The 21,384-nt window shown below is 40.4% G+C and overlaps 2 protein-coding genes across 2 annotated transcripts in view; one reads left to right on the forward strand and one right to left on the reverse strand.

Moving 5' to 3' along the window:
• Window positions 1-954: 954 nt before the first annotated feature.
• Window positions 955-21,384, reverse strand: part of LOC118415712 (RNA exonuclease 4-like) — a 51,336-nt gene continuing 30,906 nt past the window's right edge. The window contains exon 5 of the mRNA XM_035820464.1: window positions 955-1,173. Within this exon, the coding sequence (XP_035676357.1) occupies window positions 1,039-1,173 (135 nt within the window). The 3' untranslated portion in view covers window positions 955-1,038. The remainder of the gene's footprint in view (window positions 1,174-21,384) is intronic.
• On the forward strand, window positions 16,205-19,308 carry LOC118415709 (leucine-rich repeat-containing protein 15-like). Its single transcript, XM_035820458.1, has 2 exons — window positions 16,205-16,340; window positions 17,158-19,308. Exon 2 carries the CDS (start codon window positions 17,173-17,175, stop codon window positions 19,063-19,065), a length of 1,893 nt encoding a protein of 630 aa, XP_035676351.1. The 5' UTR covers window positions 16,205-16,340; window positions 17,158-17,172; the 3' UTR covers window positions 19,066-19,308.

Here is a 21,384-nt window from a genome sequence, read left to right on the forward strand (position 1 = left end):
AAGTCAATGCCAGTAAGTCTACTTTTCAACAGGCAAGTTGATGGAGGAGTTATCATTACGGATAAGGATGAAAATATTAATAGGCCAACTTTATCTTCTACTCCACTCACTCACTCACTCGCTCTTGTCCAGGAAAATGCCTTCCTCCATTTTGTACTAATTTTGTGTTCGTGAGAATTTCCTGCATGTTCTAGTTTTGCTGGAAGCTGGATTTGAAGCGTGGTCATCCTTCATTGACGCTCAAGAGGGTGATTGAGGGTCAATGAAACCTCTGGCTGCAAGGTACTGTATTTTCTGAATAAAGTTTCTTAGCCTGTAATTATTGTACATACATGTAGCATCTGACGTCTCTGTCTTGAGTAGTCACAACGCAGCTCAACTGTTAATTGGGCCAAACTGGAACAAGGTCCCTTTCTGTATCTGTATCTTTATAGCCAGTATAACGGCTGTTCGGCATAACACACCAGCTTTGCAGGCACGCGGCGCAGCAGCAGCTGGTTATATTACACATTCACGTGTGCACAAAACGGTGGACTTCAAAACAATTTAGCTCTGTTTAAAATCCATTTTTGTATTCATGTGTTGAACATCTTCACAATGTTTAAAAAAACACACATCAGTATTTGGCTATTTTATTCAGCCCACAATGCTCTATTTCTTTACCATTCAACTTTGTCTCATGTCTTTGCATATGTTATTTTACTATTTACAGTTAGGGATCTTAGACTTTGATTGGAAGTCATATTTGTATCCACCTCGTACACCTTGTACAGTCTATAGTTGTCCCTGGCCAGTAGACTTGCCATAGTCGATCATGAGTGGCTGTCCATCAGTTGTCACAGCTTATCAGTGTTCCATCAAGTACAACTCCCCAAGTTCATAAAAATTCATACATGATATTGTGCACTATAATTTGATAAAAGATGAAACTGGAACATAAACAGTGGAACATAAACAGTGGAACTGGAACAAAACTACATCAACAGAACAAAGGTTTCTTTTTGTTCTGTTTTTTCACAAAGACTCTGTAAAACGTGATCACATCAGTCCTGAGTGCTGCTGGCTCCTCTGTAGCTGCACCTCCCGTGCCTTGGCACCGCCGGGCCGACAGAACGCCTCCCACTCTTTCTTGTGCAGGGTGTACAGTCGCATGGCAACCTGGGCATCCTGGATCTGTAACACACAGAACAGAATTGTCACTATGGTAACCTGAACATTTTGGATTTGTAGAACATCAAACAAAATAATCCCCATGGTAACGACCTCATGGCAACCTGGGCATCCTGGATCTGTAGAACACAGAACAGAACTGTCACCATGGTAACACACAGTCTCATAGCAACGTTGGCATCCTGGATCTGTAGAACAACGAACAGAACTATCACTATGGTAACACACAGTCTCGTTGCAACCTGGGCATCCTGGATCTGTAGAACACAGAACACAACTGTAACTATGGTAACACACAGTCTCATGGCAACCTGGTCATCATGGATCTGTAGAACACAGAACAGAGCTGTCACTATGGTAACAGTCTCATGGCAACCTGGGTATCCTAGATCTGTAGAACACAGGACAGAACTATCACTATGGTAACACAGTATCATGGCAACCTGGGCATCCCAGATCTGTAGAACACAGAACAGAACTGTCACGAAGGTAACAGTTTTGGAGCAACCTGGGTATCCTAGATCTGTAGAATACAGCACAGAACTGTCACCATGGAAGCACACAAATATACAGTATCATAGCAACCTAAATATTCCCAGTGTGTGATGTATCAAACTGATCAGCAAACCACCTACCATCAGTACAGAACTGATAATGTATGCAGTGATGCAGTTTACAGGTTACCTGATACAGAATGATAGAAACACATTTGTCAGCAAGGAAAGTAAATCAACAGTCTACCTGGGCCCAGGTGAACTGAATGAGAATTACGTCTCAGGGGAGTTTAACTGGTGATCCAAGTTTAGCTCACTCGTAGGTACTTTGTACAATAAATGGGAAGGTCTGAATCCCTGAGACCATTTCAAGCCATGAGATGTCACATCTGTCTTTATTTTTTACTCATCCACATGGCAAATCACTCGATGTGCCACCCTTAAAGACTCATCCTACAGACTGCACACAAAGCTTTGATTAAACGCTATACTCAAAGCTCAGCACCAGGGCAGCACAATACGTCAGAAAGTGACAGGTTAGATGGGGTTAACAGCAGTGAAGTACTGACCTAGCTGTACTGAAGTACTGACCAATCTTTCTTCTTACTATAGGGTCACCACATAACAAGACCACTTCAAGGTGACATGTTATCAATAGGACTGGAACAGCATCTCTTCTGTCACACTATTTTCTTTTTTAATCACAGAATTGACTTAAACTGTATTAAAATGTATGACATCTAACTAAAGTTCCCATCCTGAAACTTTGGGTGCCAAGGTAGTGACTTTCTTCTGTAAGTATCTGTTTTCATGTTTATCATCCAGTTAACCATGAGATTTTTTTCTAAGACAGAAAACCAAGCAAGACAACTCGAAAACACCTGGATGTGATATTAGACAGTGCCCATCTCTGTTTCTGTCACCCTTGGGCCACAACATATTGTGCAATCACTAACTGTAACTGTAGGGGACTGACACACCCAGGCACACAGACACACACAAACACAATCACATTGACTCCGTTATTTACATGTAAATATAGCGCTGCTTATATGTATAGAAATCAATGTAGTATGTTTTTGTTCCTTTTCTAGATGTATATGTTGAATAATTATGTGAGTATCGTCCATCAAGCCCTAGGTAAACCTTGGATAAATATCATAAAGCTACACATTTGCAAGTCAGAATGTCAATCGTACAACTAACAGTCTTCCTATTGTATAACATAACAGTCGTCCTTTTGATGATAGTCTTTATTTGAACATCGAACAAAACTTATGCTACATCTTCAACTCTAACAAATTTAATATATATGTGAAGCCAGTCATTTTAATTCAGTCCACCAGTAAAGTCAGTCATACTAAGTGAGCTTTATTTATAGCTATTATTTCAACTGTCAACATCATGGGTACGAGTTTGAGCGTGTGCAATTGTTTATAAGGTCATATTGTGTCAAAAGTAGGTGGGTGTTCTTGTTGTCAAAGTAGTCAACAGTTTACATCCCAACATACCTGAGGCTCGTCCATGACAACAGAAGGGTCAAGGTATGTGCCCTTTTGTCTATGCAAATGGTATACACACCAACTGCGCAGTTACATTTTATGTACTGTTAACAGATCTAGAGTTTGCCCCACTAGATACCACCCACAGGTGTGACTTCCTTGACTATTTTCAGACTAGGTGCGCACTTCCAACTGCACCATAACTGTAACAGATCTTTAGTTTGCTGCACCAGGTACCACCCCACAGGTGTGACTTCCTTGACAAGTCTTCAGACCAGGTGTGCACTTCCAACTGAAGGCCAGTCTTCAACCTTAAGGATAGACTAACTATTGACTGTACATGTTCTTTAGAACACTTTCTCTGGGTAAGTCTTCGTCTTTGTCTTATGTTTAGAACTCTCCTGTTTCTATTCAAATGCGTTGTGGACTTAGGGATTGTTACAGTACACAACTTGTATTTCTGTGAAAGTTTGTGGAATTTCTGCCATAAATTAACACATTTTGGTGCCAACTTTCTAGCTAAGATATACTTCACCAATTTTACATTCTGATGACTGAAAATATTCTGGAAATACACCAAAATGCAGCCAGATGTTATTTTTTCTGTTCATTTCCTTGTCAGGAACTGTTACAGTCCAATGCAGTGTTGTAGCCAGCCTGAATTTTTTTCTGTCTCCTGGATTTTGAATAGAAATCCTGTCGAAGGCACAACAATCCTAGGGGGTCTGGGGGTATGCTCCCCAGGAAAATTTTGAAATCTAGACCCTCTAAAATGCTATAATTTTTTATTTTGAGAGGCAAATTTTGCTGGTAGACTCAGCTTGGTTCAATTAGAATCTTTATATGCAGATTTTTGTCTGTCAGAGGGTTATGGAATGGGCAAAATTTTTTGGCCGTTCCCAGCAGCAAAAATCCATCAAAGGACAGAAGCTGCCTAGAAACCTGGTACTATGTTTGCTAGGGAGCAGCAAGTAGACAAGACTGTTGAGTAGCTACTGCTGAGTCATAATGTAGTAAGACAATGGAGAAACAAGATATGTTTAACCTGATTGTTGAACAGCAATGAAGATTAAGTTAAAGCAATACAGAAACGGCTACTCAGAACATAATCTTGACTGTCTTACACTACAGGTACAACAGTTCTTACAAAAAAAGACGTCTTGGTTAAAGAAAGACCAAAGATTTCCTGTAGAGCTTAGATTCCACAGGTAAGTAAACTTTTTTTTGTACAAAAAATTTGTCAATGCCAGCACATATTATTACCTGGATGTTAACCTTAATCAACATATCAAAACACAATTTTTTTTAAATTGCTGGAAAAAAGAGTGTAAGTTTCTTTCCTTTTTTTGAGCATATTGATCGAATCCTGGGCTTTGATTTTGTCTTAGCAATTATCATTGGTACCAAAAAGGTCTTTTTTTTCCATTTTCACAAGAAATTACTTCCTCATTAACCACTAAATAAATATAGAAGCATGGCAGTTTTTGGTTTTTGGTTGGGCTGCAGCTCTTTTTGTCAATTTATAATGGAAATTAATGAATTTTCCAAAAAAAGAGGGTAAAGGCACTCAGTTCCATAGCCTTTTTGAGGCCAATATACATTTGGGACAGTGGGTTGTTAACTTATTATCCATTGTGTCTAGGGCACATGAGACGCAGAGCCCATCCCTCTCCTTCCACTACATTCTAACTTAGCAAACAAAGTCAGGTATCCATTTTTACACCTGGGTGGAGTAAGGAAAGTCGTGTAAAGTGCCTTTCCCAAGGGCACAAATTGCTAGCATGGCAGGATTTGAACCCTGGACCTCTGGTTTTCTGTCCAAATACCCTGTAGTTATGCCACACGACCCCACAATGTTTTTGTGTGTTGATGAAATGAAAAAAAAAATTAATCTACAAGTTGGTACCATACTGCTTTTATCTGAATAAATTTTTCATGACCGCAACGGAGGCCACTGTTAAATAATGTTCCTACCTTCTTGCCACTTGGGTGGTTGGTTGGCATGTGGACTGTACCACTACAGCACTTGTCAAGGGGTGGTACAATTTTTGAAAATCTTTGTTCATTATAATATTATTATCATGTCACTAAAGAAATTGTTAAAAAATGGAAATCAGGACATCATGTGATGGTTTATACTCTTCTTCCCGTACCAGGCACAGAGACCATCATGGGTGAGAAGCTGCCAGGGATGCTGTTATCCCTTCTGATCATCCTGAAGGTGTTTGGATCAACAGAAGCTTCCTGCAGCATTTCTGGTTTTACTGCTTACTGTAGCCGCCAGAGCCTGACCAGTGTTCCTCAGAACCTGCCGGCAGGCATCACCCGCCTTTACTTAGACTATAATCTAATCACAACATTAAGTCAGTCTGATTTCTCACAGTATGGGAGCTTGACGCATCTAGATCTAGATAACAATCGAATTGCCACAATTCATAGCCAAGCATTCCATAATTTGTCAGATTTGATCTATTTGGATCTTTATGGGAACCACCTGCCAAACCTCAGTGCTGACATGTTCACAGGGCTGGAAAACTTGGACACCCTTAACTTATACAGTAATGAGATCAGTGATATTCAGGCTGGAACTTTCAATTCAACACCAAAACTGACATTGTTGCACCTGTATAATAACAAGTTAACAAACATCAGATCTGACATGTTCACAGGGCTGGGAAACTTGGAAACTCTTAGGCTGGACAAGAATGAGATCAGTGATATTCAGGCTGGAACTTTCAGTTCAACACCACAACTGAGAGCCTTGTTCCTGGGTTATAACAAGTTAGCAAACCTCAGATCTGACATGTTCACAGGGCTGGGAAACTTGGAAACCCTTTACTTATACAGTAATGAGATCAGTGATATTCAGGCTGGACCTTTTAGTTCAACACCACAACTGACCACCTTGTGGCTGAATAATAACAAGTTAACAAGCCTCAGATCTGACATGTTCACAGGGCTGAGAAACTTGGAGGAACTTAATCTAAGAATTAATGAGATCAGTGATATTCAGGTTGCAACTTTCAATTCAACACCACAACTGAGAGAGTTGTACCTGCATAATAACAAGTTAACACACCTCAGATCTGACATGTTCACAGGGCTGGAGAACGTGCAGATTCTTTCGCTTCTCAATAATGAGATCAGTGACATTCAGACTGGAACTTTTACTCCAAAACAACTGACAGACTTGTACCTACAGAATAATAGACTTACAGTCCTAAATGCAGAGATATTTGCTGAACTGTCATCAATACCCACTGTAGACATCACCAACAACCCCTGGCAGTGTGACTGTAGGATGCTTCCCTTCAGGCTGAAGATGAATGGGACTTATTCATTTGAAAACCAAATCACATGTGAAGGACCGAGCAACTTCGATGGGCAAAAGCTTAAAGATATCAGTCCTGATGATCTGATGTCAGATTGTGAAGAACCAACAATACTGAGGTTTGGGAGGGTTCACAATAACACAGTAATAGAGGGGGAGACTCTCCATTTGGTCTGTGAAGCTTCAGGAATCCCCGAACCAGACATCACAGTCATTCTCCCATCTGGACTGAATACAACAGTTGGGAGGGGGACTATAGATGTGAATGGTACAGGTACCATCACCATAGCCAATGTCACTGCAGCAGCGGATGCTGGACTGTATGTCTGCATTGCAGAAAATCCTGCTGGCTCCACATCTGTCACACTGGTTGTTAATGCCCAACTGAAGGTGACCACAACTGGTACAGTCACTACAGAGGCCATAACTGGTACAGCCACAATGGCACCAAAACAATCTCAACCTGCTCCCAGTTTCTCCCTCCCTGTTCTCATTGGCTCAGTGTGTGGTGCAGTAGCAGGTACTGTCCTCATTGTTACCATCATTTTCATGATCTGGCGCAAGAGGAAGACCCAGAGTAACTCCCTCAGGCCCAACCCCCCCAGTTGCTTTCAGTAACGCCTCAGCAAGTGTCACAATCGTTGGGCATGATCAGACAGGGCAGGGTGGGGCCCAGGTCACAAGTGAATCCCTGAATGCCAGAAACCCAGAACACAGCGCAGGGCATCCTGACTCCCAAATTCTTCAGTACGAAGATGTTTTACTGCCAACAAGGGACACAGGGCCTAGCAGTTCTGGTCTGAGGCAGCAACCAGCCCTTGGACCCAGCCAACAACTTGCTGAACACATGTACATGTCCATCGGACCCAGCCAACAACCAACTGAGTACCACTATTATCAGTCCCTGGTACCCAACAGAAACAGAGTTCCCAGTGACGAGCTCCCCCCACTTCCCCCTTCCCAAAATCACACCAACAGGTGCCCCTGACAACCAACACTACTACTTATCCCTGAAGGAAAAATAAACGGCTGCCATTCAAAAGACCAAAAGTTTGTTTAAGTCCTTCTCAGCGTGTATTTTAAGGGATGGTGACCATTTCTCCAGCCCTCAGATCACTACCACAGGAGGATAGTCCACTGGTACCACTGTGTGTTTAACTCAGAGTCACATACTTTTCTCTGGTAGCAAAGCAGAGAAAGCATTTTTTAAGTCTTTGGTATGACCCAGCCAGGGTTTGAAACCCATAACTGCTCAAATTTAATTTTTAGTTTAATTTTTAATTTAACACTCTAGGCCATTGCCTACCTAGTTCCTTTACTTCAGGTTGTTGGGGGAACAAGATAGCTATGAAGACAAAAATGTCTCTGTGCTTGTGTCTCTAAGGACAATGATCGTAATTCGGTTAAGTCCTCAAAAGACTAAATTTAGTTATCCTTAAGTTGAAGGAGGATTCCTCAAGACTAAACATTGACAGTAATGATAGAAGAGAAATTTACATAGCACATTTCTTATTATTAAAAACTAATTATGAAGTTTAACTTAACATGTTCTACTCAAGAAGGTTTGTCTTTAGGCTTAATCTTGTTGCTTCATTTGAAGTAAACGATAAACATTTTAGTTAACTATGTGTATTCCATGAGAAGCGTAAAATTTATATATTTGTTGAAACCCAATATCAGCCAAGCTGCCTGGGTTTGCCATACATTGTATACTGCACTGTTTGCAATCTGAATACATTTAATTAAAAAGTAATGTACATAAAACATGATATAGAAATTGGTTGGTTAACTATTAACAAGTTCACTGATTACCAGATTTATCTGGGACTAAGTGGGTATCGATTGTTTGTTTTGTTGTTTATTTTTATTTACCCAGGAGTACATGTACATGCCATGTTGGATACTACCCTCGCGAAGCTCAGTCATACAGTTGATGCATACAGGAACACTTTTCCAATGTGATTCCCATGCATGGCTGAGGGAAACAGAAGGGAAAGCCAATGGAATCATAGCTAATTTCCGTGATAATTGATTTTTCACCCTTAATCAGCTGCAGAGACTGTAAGGATAAGAGCCTGTTGACCATCAGCTTTGCCCATCTCTCCTCCTAGGGTGATTGATTACCAAGAATCACAAGAGGCACACATAAGATTCACTGTCTCTAATTGGCGAAAAGGAAAGTTGTCCGTTGTATGTCCTCTTAAACAAACATTAGAAGCTCTCTGACTGGGTAAAAAAGGCAAGATACACACAGGAAATAGCTCTCTTTTTGCCTGGTGTGTTTCTCCTGCATTTCTCCTGTGCTTCATCTGTATGACTGAGCTTTGGAAGGGTACCACTAAGAACTAACAAATAGACTGTCACAGTTACATGCTAACTTTATATTCACTGCTAGCAAATTTAGGCCACAAAACTATCAAGGACCGACACCAACTAGGTATTTCTAAAATCTTTCCTTTGATACAGTGGACTTTTGTATATTATTCCTTGCATATAATTATACACATCTCAAAGCATAGTTGTGAAGGACAATTTTTGGCAGTCTGTGAATGTACATTAAATTTTGTATGCTGGTTGGAAGAAACACTTAAATGGAGATATGCCCTGGTTAATTTTGCTTGTCATAATATGAATGCTCATTCTGTTTAATGGTTTTATTGTTGACACCAGTGTCACTGTTTATTGTTTATTAAATAACTAATTTAAAATAAAAGCCTTGTTTTTTTTGGTGATACCATGTTTCATTGCTTCAAGTCTTCAATTCTATGGTCTCCAAATCTGAAATGAAAATATGGCATCTTGCTTTTCCACCTAGTTTCTTTCTGCCCGCACGCATCAAATTTTGAGTCTGCAGAGGATGTCATCAATAAAATTAACTTTCTGTGGCCTTATGGGACAACCAGTCAGTTTACTGAGTGAGCTTTCTTCATAGCTATTATCAGTTTAGCCCCACCTGATTGTACGAGGTTTTTCCTCATTATCTAATATTGTTTAATTAGTAGAAATGTAAGATATATTCTGTATTTATTCTCTTCTTGCTTGTTGTAGTTTATAGTTGACCATACAAAAGTTTTGTCGTGTCAATAAAGCTTGCAGCTATTGACTCAACTGTCAACATTAGTGTGACCTTCGGCTCTTTCGCTCATGTCAACAAAGAGGTCAAGGTATGCCCCTCGTGTCTATGCAAATTCCGTTCAAACCAACAGCGCCGTAACGATAAGAGATGGAGAGATTGTCCAGCCAGGTACAAGCCTCACAGGTGCATTTTCCTTGACTGATTGACAGTCTTACAACTAGGTGCGCACTTCTAAATAAAGGCCATTTCAACCTGAAGAATCGACTGAGTCCTGTCACATTTATTCAAGACATTGTCTCTGGGTAAGTCTTCATTTTTTTCTTAATATGTTAAGGACTCTTCTGCTTGTCAGGAAAGCTTTTCATAGAAAACAATTTGTGGAATTTGAGATTTTAACACAACACATTGTATTTCTGTGAAAGTTTGTGGCATTTCTGCCATAAATTAGCACATTTCAATGACCGCCTTGTTAGCTAAGATGTATTTCACCAATTTTACATTCTGATGACTAAAACTATTCAGGGAAAACAACAAAATGTAGCCAGATGTTTAGTAGGCAGATGAATAGACAAACAGTAACCATGCTAGGCAGCTGTAAGTGGATAAGACTGGTGAGTCATATTGTTATATTAGACAGGGAAGAAATGAAGATATGTCTCATACGATTCTTGGGGTGCAATCTAGATTAAGTCAAACCTGCAATAAGTTTCTTTTGATATATAACACATTAAAATTGATGCAGAAACAATGGAAATATGATCAGCCAAAGTTGATATTCCAAACTTTTTGTGCCAAGTTTAGTTACCTGATGAACTCATACTGCAGAAATAGGTACCGGGTACAAAGGCGGTGCATACCTAAAGCTAAAGCAGTTCTATCAATTTGTATGGAAGCCAAGTTCGTAACATTTGGGAGGCCAAAGTCAAATGATCCTAGGCAGCATTTTTGAAGGCACATAACACAGGAATAAACAACTGCTGGTCACTGAGACTGTTACAACTGATAGAATATACCACAGAGAATAGTCAGTAAAAATTTCAAACTCACACAATGTCAGGAAGTTGCATTTTATTGGCTTTGGAAGTTGGGAAAAAATGTTTTGGTTTGATGTGTTGACCTGGACCTGTGCCAGCTCAGGCTGTACCAACTCTCCCAGGGTATGGGAACAGAGGGTTTAAGGTCATAGGTCAAGGTCGGCTTCCTCACGGATGTGCAAAGGGTTCCAAACCAACTACGCAGCCAAGTACTGTACAGTTGCAGATCTGTTTGCCCCACCCCACAGGTTTTAGGGTGTTTTATACTAAGCCTTGACTTCCGACCAGGTGGGCACTTTCAACATTTCTTCAGGACTCTGTCTCTGGGTGGTAAGTCTTCTGTTACAGGACTCTTATGCTTGTAAAGTAAGCTTTAATATCATTCAAATGTGGAATTTGGTATTGTTACAGTACACAGTGTATTTCTGTGCATTTCTGCCAACAAAGTGACAACTTGTTAGCTAAGAGTGTACTTGACCAATATTACATTCAGTCTGATGGCTGAATATATTTAACGTTAGGAAATTACAAATACCATTCCAAGGGCTCTGAAGAGTCTAACTAAAGATTAAGCCTTACAGAAATTCTTGCAAATGCATGTGATGACACTGGACAATGCAGGTTATCATTTGAGGGTAAGTGACTGTATCATAGTGTATGACTTGAAATTCTAACTCTTGAGATAATGACACATTTTGTTTCCTCGCCTTTTTTCCATATATTTACGGGGAAATATAACCGTGTTACCACACTTATATGTGGTTGGTTGGCATGTGGGCTGTACCACTGCAGCAGCTCAAGGGGTGGACCTTTGTTTCCAGTTTATAACTTCATAAAAATCATGACTAAGGAAACTATTAGAAAGTGCAAATTAGAATGATTCTTGTATAATTAATCTCGTCATGATCAACTTCCCATTTGGCAAAAAATATTGTCATGCAGTCAGTGGGAATTTGTGTCTAAAAAGAAGACATATGTCATAAACTTCTAGTATACATATTAAATGTATTATGTCATGACTGTATTGTAATGGTTTATACCCTAATTATCATGGTGGATATTTTCTGTCTAAAAAATATTGACTTAATGCTATATGTTTATAATCCTTCTTCCTGTACCAGGGCACAGAGACCATCATGGGTGAGAAGCTGCCAGCAATGCTGTTATCCCTTCTGATCATCCTGAAGGTGTTTGGATCAACAGAAGCTTCCTGCAGCATACATGGTTCTTTCGCTGGCTGCAGCAACCAGAACCTCACCAGTGTTCCTCAGGACCTGCCAGCAGGCATCACTATAATTCACTTGGAGAACAACCTAATCACAACATTAAGTCATTCTGATTTCTCTCAGTATGGCAGCTTGACACATTTACATCTAGGCAACAATCATATTGCCACAGTCAATGGCCATCCATTCTATAACTTATATAACTATAATAATCAATCACATTTGATTGATTTGTGGCTTTCTTCTAACCGCCTGTCAAACCTCGGTGCTGACATGTTCACATGGCTGACAAACTTGGAGGTCCTTTACTTGGACCATAATGAGATCAGTGATATTCAGGCTGGAACTTTCAATTCAACACCAAAACTGGGACATTTGCAACTAGAACTGAATGAGTTAACACATCTCAGATCTGACATGTTCACAGGGCTGGGGAACTTGAACAAGCTTCGCCTGGTCAACAATGAGATCAGTGATATTCAGGCTGGAACTTTCAAATCAATGCCAGGACTGACAGACTTGCGCCTGAGTTATAACAAGTTAACCACCCTCAGATCTGACATGTTCATAGGGCTAGGAAACTTGGAGGCCCTTTGGCTTGCCAATAATGACATCAGTGATATTCAGGCTGGAACTTTCAGTTCAACACCACAACTGAAAATGTTGTACCTGCCAAATAACAAGTTAACAAACCTCAGATCTGAAATGTTTACAGGGCTGGGAATCTTGGAGGACCTTTACTTAAACAATAATGAGATCAGTGATATTCAGGCTGGAACTTTCAATTCAACACCAAAACTGGGACATTTGCAGCTAGAAATGAATGAGTTAACACATCTCAGATCTGACATGTTCACAGGGCTGGGGAACTTGTACAGGCTTCGCCTGGACAACAATGAGATCAGTGATATTCAGGCTGGAACTTTCAAATCAATGCCAGGACTGACAGACTTGCCCCTGAGTTATAACAAGTTAACAAGCCTCAGATCTGACATGTTTACAGGGCTGGGGAAGGTGTCCCTTGACTTACAGAATAATGAGATCAGTGATATTCAGGCTGGAACTTTCAGTTCAACACCACAACTGAAAATGTTGTTCCTGCGGAATAACAAGTTAACAAGCCTTAGATCGGACATGTTCACAGGGCTGGGAATCTTGCAGACCCTTTGGCTGAACAATAATGAGATCAGTGACATTCAGGCTGGAACTTTCAATTCAATGCCACAACTTGTAGACTTGTACCTACAGAACAACAGACTTACAGTCCTAAATGCAGAGATGTTTGCAGAACTGTCAGCAATCAGTGTAAACATTGTCAACAGCCCAGAACCTTTTTTTGTCGAAGGTATTAACATCAACAACAACCCCTGGCAGTGTGACTGTAGGATGCTTCTCTTCAGGCATAAGATGACTGGGTCTCATCCATTTGAAACCAAATCATATGTGAAGGGCCAATCCATTTCTCATATGGGGTAAGGCTCAAAGATATCAGTCCTGAAGATCTGGTCTGTGAAGAGCCAGTAGCGGGCATAACTGGTAGAGTGGCACCAAACCAACCTCAACCTGCTCCCAGTTTCTCCCTCCCTGTTCTCATTGGCTCAGTGTGTGGTGCAGTAGCAGGTACTGTCCTCATTGTTACCATCATTCTCACAATCTGGTGCAAGAGGATGACCCGCCAGAACCCTCCCTCAGGCCCAAACAATCCAGTTGCTTTCAGTAATGCCTTAGAAAGTGTCACCAACAGTGGTCACGATCAGACAGGGCAGGGCGGGGCCGAGACCACAGGACTGGTGAATCCTTGAATGACAGAAACTCAGAACACAGCCCAGGGCATCCTGCCTCTCGGGGTCTTGGGTAAAATTTCACTATCTACAAGCAAGACAGGGCCTAGCAGTGCATTTTCTTAACTTGTCAATTTTGTACTGAATTATGTCATGATTCAAAGTATAATTTCCATATCTAAACAATTATTATGTTATTATTTGTTACCATTTATACTATCATTATTTTCTCATCTATTAATATGTTGTTATTATTTGTTATCATTTACTATCATATTATTCTCTGACCTATTACTATATTTTGTTTGCTTGAACTTTGAACCCTTATATATTGTTATTATCTGTAACAGTATAATTTCTGATTTGTTAAACTTATAATCATTATAACTGCAGTGTTATATAATTGTTACTTAACTTTGACTGTGGGAGAACTAGAACTTCTCCCCCCTCCCCCAGCACTTGTTCTTCAGATTCTTTTTGCACTATGTTTTGTTTGTTATTTGGCTTTAAGATGAGTGAAGTAATAAATATGAAACGTGAAACTGTGTGTACCAAGGTACGTGTGTGGGCCTCCCATTCAAGTGTTACCTCCCAGGTAATCAAACCAGTGCAGGTTTCCAGCTACCGCATTTCAGCATAAGGGGGCATCATGCTATTTATGAGCACCGCTTTAACTTGAGGTGCTACATGTAATTTTGAGGGTTGTACTGTTTCCCTAACTGCATGAAACTTTATTATTTTAAATTTATGTCAATTTTCATACAGCATTCAGCAGCTGGACTGCCGATGGTAGACAGAACGCTGTCAGAGTTAGCAGCTGAGCATAGGTCAATTACAATGTAGTTCCCTGCCGTATCTGTTACTTACAGTGACTCGGTATTACATCTCGATTTTACATGAATTTCAGATTCTGATCAGAAGCATTTTCATCAAAGTCGTCAAAGAGTCTCAGAGTTCTTGTAGGTTAGAAGTTCTGGAATTTAGATCACCTAGAAGTATAATGCATCCACCGCTATTGACTTTGGCTACATGTGTAGGTCAGCATTTAAATCTCAAATAATGTATTCTTCTTGGCAGCAAATATTGGAGAGTTTTCAAGCGGCAGATATAAGCTAGCCTGTGTTTACACAATCTCTCGTTACATGGCTGGGGTTAATGACCCCCTCCCCGAGAGCTTGTGGAATAATATACTCTAAGCCGCGCGGACCATTCCAATTCCTGGAGTCACCAAAAGGAAGCCAGTATAGCAATTACTATCATATGTAACCGCCCAGCCCTAAAGTGGTTCCCGCCGCAGCAACTGTAGGGCCGGTCGCTAGGGGCACGATTTTAGTCAGGCTAGATATAAGCAACCTTTAGTAATCACATCCCTAGCAAAACATAGCAATACAATTTCTGTCTAATTTACACCAAATGATATCTGATATCCGGGTGGTCCGGGAGTTTGACATAGACTTTCTGATACTTATGACCCCCTCCTGCAAAAGTGGTGTGTTCCTGACGTCACTGCTGGAGATAGAAGGGTCATTCATTCTGTGAACAAGGTCGACGAAGTTTGACCGACAATTTAGAGGAGTAAGTCCCCATATTGTTTAATCCAGTGTTGGACGTAAAGTGTTAGCATTTTTCTATAATGATATCTGAATTGTTGCTTCGAAGTCTCTTGATTCCTATCGCAAGATTTTGTCTGAACAGGTCCTGGAGCTCAATGCTGTCTGAGTTCCTTCGCTTCCTAAGATCGCTTCCTAAGTTTTTGATCACTTCAAAAATAGTCGTAACCATCTAGATGGAAATTATCGTCAGGTTTTAACCACGCTTCTTGAATACAGATTACATCATACTTATACAAATACTATCTAAAAAAAATCTACTTCTACACAATTTTTACTAAAGTTGTGCTGAATATTCCAAGTTATGCGTAAGGCCACATCAGGCGCTATAAAGAAAGGGAAAAAGGTAAAACAAAAAGCAAAAATGTAAACAGCGATTACAAATTTCTATCACATATACGGTTTTTGGCATAAAGTTTACATATTGATGAGTACATTAAGTGGATACGGACCAGTAAATATCGAATATGTCTATATTGTAGTTATTGTTTGGAATAATCTATAGGTAAGGGGCCTACTAGAAGGTAGTATTATAATAGAAAACTTCACTAAGTCTTTCCTTTTGGCAAGTGCTGGTACACATGTGGTGCATACCTAAACCTTGTTTAGCAGTTCTTTCAGTTTGTATGGATGCGAAGTTCACAATGTTAAGGAGGCCAAAGTCAAATTTCCTGGGCAGCATTTTTGAAGGCACATAACACAGGAATAAAGAATTGCTGGTCATTGAGACTACTGCAACTGATAGAATAAACCATAAAGAACAGTCAGTGAAAATTTCAGACTCATACGATGTTGGGAAGTTGTATCTAATTGGCTTTGAAAATGGAAAAAAATACAATGTTTTGGTGTGATGTGTTGACCTGGGCCGGTGCCAGCTAGGGCGTCCCTGTGCACTCTCCCAGGGTCAAGGTCGGCGTCCTCACGGTTATGCAAAGGGATCCAAACCAACTGCGCAAGTACTGTTGCAGATCTGTTTCCTCTACCAAGTACAACACACAGGTTTTAGAATGTTTTATAAGTCTTCTGACCAGGTGTGCACTTCCAACTAAAGGCCGCTTCAACCTGAAGGATCGACTTCAGTGAGTTTTGTACATTTCTTCAGGACGCTGTCTCTTGGTAAGTAGTTTATTACAGGACTCTTCTGCTTGTAAGGAAAGCTTATTAAAATGCGTTGAGGAATTTGGGATTGTTACTGTAACAGTACACCGTGTATTTCTGTGAAAGTTTGTGGCATTTCTGACATAAATCAAACCTTTTCAGTGACAACTTGCTAGCTAAGAAATTCAATGTACTTGACCAATAATTATATTCAGATGGCTGAATATATTCAGGAAATACAAATACGATTCCAAGGGCTCTGATTTGGGAGGTCTAACTAAAGACTAGCCTTACAGAAATTTTTCAAATGCATGTGATGACACTGGACAATGCAGGTTATCATTTGAGGGTAAGTGACTGTATCATAGTGTATGACTTGAAATTCTAACTCTTGAGATAATGACACATTTTGTTTCCTCGCCTTTTTTCCATATATTACTGGGGAAATATAACCGTGTTACCACACTTACATGTGGTTGGTTGGCATGTGGGCTGTACCACTGAAGCAGCTCAAGGGGTGGACCTTTGTTTCCAGTTTATAACTTCATAAAAATCATGACTAAGGAAACTATTAGACAGTGCAAATTAGAATGATTCTTGTATAATTAATCTCGTCATGATCAACTTCCCATTTGGCAAAAAATATTTTCATGCAGTCAGTGGGAATTTGTATCTAAAAAGAAGACTTATGTCATAAACTTCTAGTATACATATTAAATGTATTATGTCATGACTGTATTGTAATGGTTTATACCCTAATTATCATGGCGGATATTTTCTGTCTAAAAAATATTGACTTAATGCTATATGTTTATAATCCTTCTTCCTGTACCAGGGCACACAGACCATCATGGGTGAGAAGCTGCCAGCAATGCTGTTGTCCCTTCTGATCATCCTGAAGGTGTTTGGATCAACAGAAGCTTCCTGCAGCATACATGGTTCTTTCGCTGGCTGCAGCAACCAGAACCTCACCAGTGTTCCTCAGGACCTGCCAGCAGGCATCACTATAATTCACTTGGAGAACAACCTAATCACAACATTAAGTCATTCTGATTTCTCTCAGTATGGCAGCTTGACACATTTACATCTAGGCAACAATCATATTGCCACAGTCAATGGCCATGCATTCTATAACTTATATAACTATAATAATCAATCACATTTGATTGATTTGTGGCTTTCTTCTAACCGCCTGTCAAACCTCAGTGCTGACATGTTCACATGGCTGACAAACTTGGAGGTCCTTTACTTGGACCATAATGAGATCAGTGATATTCAGGCTGGAACTTTCAATTCAACACCAAAACTGGGACATTTGCAACTAGAACTGAATGAGTTAACACATCTCAGATCTGACATGTTCACAGGGCTGGGGAACTTGAACAAGCTTCGCCTGGTCAACAATGAGATCAGTGATATTCAGGCTGGAACTTTCAAATCAATGCCAGGACTGACAGACTTGCACCTGAGTTATAACAAGTTAACAAACCTCAGATCTGACATGTTCATAGGGCTAGGAAACTTGGAGGCCCTTTGGCTTGCCAATAATGACATCAGTGATATTCAGGCTGGAACTTTCAGTTCAACACCACAACTGAAAATGATGTACCTGCCAAATAACAAGTTAACAAACCTCAGATCTGAAATGTTTACAGGGCTGGGAATCTTGGAGGACCTTTACTTAAACAATAATGAGATCAGTGATATTCAGGCTGGAACTTTCAATTCAACACCAAAACTGGGACATTTGCAGCTAGAAATGAATGAGTTAACACATCTCAGATCTGACATGTTCACAGGGCTGGGGAACTTGTACAGGCTTCGCCTGGACAACAATGAGATCAGTGATATTCAGGCTGGAACTTTCAAATCAATGCCAGGACTGACAGACTTGCCCCTGAGTTATAACAAGTTAACAAGCCTCAGATCTGACATGTTTACAGGGCTGGGGAAGGTGTCCCTTGACTTACAGAATAATGAGATCAGTGATATTCAGGCTGGAACTTTCAGTTCAACACCACAACTGAAAATGTTGTTCCTGCGGAATAACAAGTTAACAAGCCTTAGATCGGACATGTTCACAGGGCTGGGAATCTTGCAGACCCTTTGGCTGAACAATAATGAGGTCAGTGATATTCAGGCTGGAACTTTCAATTCAATGCCACAACTTGTAGACTTGTACCTACAGAACAACAGACTTACAGTCCTAAATGCAGAGATGTTTGCAGAACTGTCAGCAATCAGTGTAAACATTGTCAACAGCCCAGAACCTTTTTTTGTCGAAGGTATTAACATCAACAACAACCCCTGGCAGTGTGACTGTAGGATGCTTCCCTTCAGGCAGAAGATGACTGGGTCTCATCCATTTGAAAACCAAATCATATGTGAAGGGCCAATCAATTTCTCATATGGGGTAAGGCTCAAAGATATCAGTCCTGAAGATCTGGTCTGTGAAGAGCCAGTAGCGGGCATAACTGGTAGAGTGGCACCAAACCAACCTCAACCTGCTCCCAGTTTCTCCCTCCCTGTTCTCATTGGCTCTGTGTGTGGCTCAGTAGCAGGTACTGTCCTCATTGTTACCATCATTCTCACAATCTGGCGCAAGAGGATGACCCGCCAGAACCCTCCCTCAGGCCCAACCTCTCCAGTTGCTTTCAGTAATGCCTCAGCAAATGTCACCATCAGTGGGCATGATCAGACAAAGCAGGGTGAGGCCGAGACCACAGGACTGGTGAATCCTTGAACGCCAGAAACTCAGAACACAGCCCAGGGCAACCTGCCTCCCGGGGACTTGAGTACAATTTTATTACCAACAAGCAAGACAGTGAATAGCAGTGCATTTTCTTAATTTGTCATTTTTGTACTGAGTTATGTCATTATTCAAAGTATAATTTCCATATCTCAACGATTATTATGTTATTATATTTGTTACCATTTACACTATCATTAATATTCTTACAACAAATATGTTGTTATTATTTGTTATCACTTACTATCATATTATTCTCTGACCTATTATCATATTGTTATTACGGCCGCAATGAAGATTAGACATCCAGGTAATAAGATATGCCAAAAAGCAACTGGATATGATTTTGGAAACGGTCAGACGTTTCAGATGGTATCCACCATCTTTCGTCAGTGACACGGAAGAGATCTGAAAGAAACTGTTGTTATTATTTTATGTGTAACATTATTATCATTTTCTGATTTGTTAACCTTACAATTATCATACATGTACATATAATAATTGTAGTGTTATATCATTGACTGTTAACTTTGATTGGGGGAGAACTAGGACAGGCCCCATGGCTCCCCCCCAGCACTTGTTCTTCTTTTTGCACTAAGTTTTGCTTTGTGTTTTTAAGATAAGTGAAGTAATAAATTTCAAATGACCTGACAGTGGTCAGACATGCAGGTTGGGTCATGAACTTTACTGATGGGAAAAAAATGTAAACTAGTAATACAATAATCTATGATAACCGCAGTTGTACCGTTATATTTTATACATGTGCTTTTTACTGGAAATGCCCAATAGTCATTCCATTTACCATAATCATGTTAGCAGCAGAGCATAACCGACTTCGCAAAAGCTTTTGACAAAGTACCTCATGATCGCTTACTCCTAAAACTCCAAAATTATGGTATTAGGGGTAAGGTACTTCACTGGATCTCTAATTTTCTCAAAAATCGTAAACAAAGAGTGGTAGTTGGGGGAGAGCACTCAGAGTGGGCGGAGGTAGTCTCTGGAGTGCCCCAGGGTACCGTGCACGGACCACTACTGTTCTTAGTGTACATTAATGACTTAGCCGACAACCTCAACTCTAACATCCGTCTCTTTGCGGATGACTGCGTCATCTACAGGGAGATAAACAGTGACAGAGATCACACCCTCTTACAAGAGGACATCAATACATTAGATACATGGCAAAACACATGGCAGATGAAATTACACCCGGACAAATGTTTTGTTATGCGTTATACCCACAAACGTAAACCTAAACTCTACGACTACAAACTAGGAAGTCATGTTCTAGCCGAGACTAACAACCACAAATACTTAGGAGTCACACTCAACAACCAGCTCTCTTGGTCACAACACATACAGTACAGTGCTTCCAAGGCTAACAAGACGTTAGGCTTTGTGAGACGCAATCTTTATAACTGCCCCAAATCAGTCAAAACAAATGCATATACATCCCTTGTTAGACCACATTTAGAGTATTCCAGCGCTGCCTGGGATCCATACCACAAAGAGCACATTGCTAAGTTAGAGTCCGTTCAAAAAAGAGCGGCCAGATTTGTCACAAATTCGTATCATAGTTATGATAGTGTCACTAAACTTGTCTCTGATTTGGGGTGGGATACTTTACGCAACAGAAGGACAGCAAATAGATTAACAATTTTACAGAAAGCAAGACACCATAAAGTAGCCCTACCGGTCGAAACTCATCTAAAGCCTGTACCGCGCCAATCGCGACACTCAAACCCAAATTCTTACAAGGCTCTACCTTTTCACAAAGACTGCTACAAACATTCCTTCTTCCCACAAACCGTGAGAGATTGGAACTCTCTACCATACGAGGTCACGGAGATCACAGACGCTCCAAAGTTCAAGGAGGCAGTTCTCCGACGCCTCAGGGGACATTAAGGCGCAGCACTCCCCCTGGACGCTTTGCCCCAACTGAGGGGCGTTGTCCAGTACTCAATCAAGATCAAGAGATCAAGATGGGTCAATTATTAGTTCCCTGTCGTTTGTTACTTACACAAGTTACATTATCGGTATTAAATCTGGGTTTTAGGTGAATTTCAGAAGCATTTTCTTCAAAGCCGTTAAAGAGAGTTCTTGTAGGCAAGACGTTCTGGAACTTAGATCACCAAGAAGTACAGTGACAACAATTTTCTTCAATCAATTACTGTTTTGTAAAGGTACAGTACATACCTCCCAAATTTTCGATGTCTACCAGCACATCTTCGTCAGGGGAATGACCTAGTCTCAGTTCTCGCGAGAGAACACAAAACTAGGTCAGGCTTGCTTGGATCATCTGCCCCCTCCCCCCGC

This window comes from Branchiostoma floridae, chromosome 5, assembly GCF_000003815.2.
Source record: "Branchiostoma floridae strain S238N-H82 chromosome 5, Bfl_VNyyK, whole genome shotgun sequence".
Lineage (NCBI taxonomy): Eukaryota > Metazoa > Chordata > Leptocardii > Amphioxiformes > Branchiostomatidae > Branchiostoma > Branchiostoma floridae.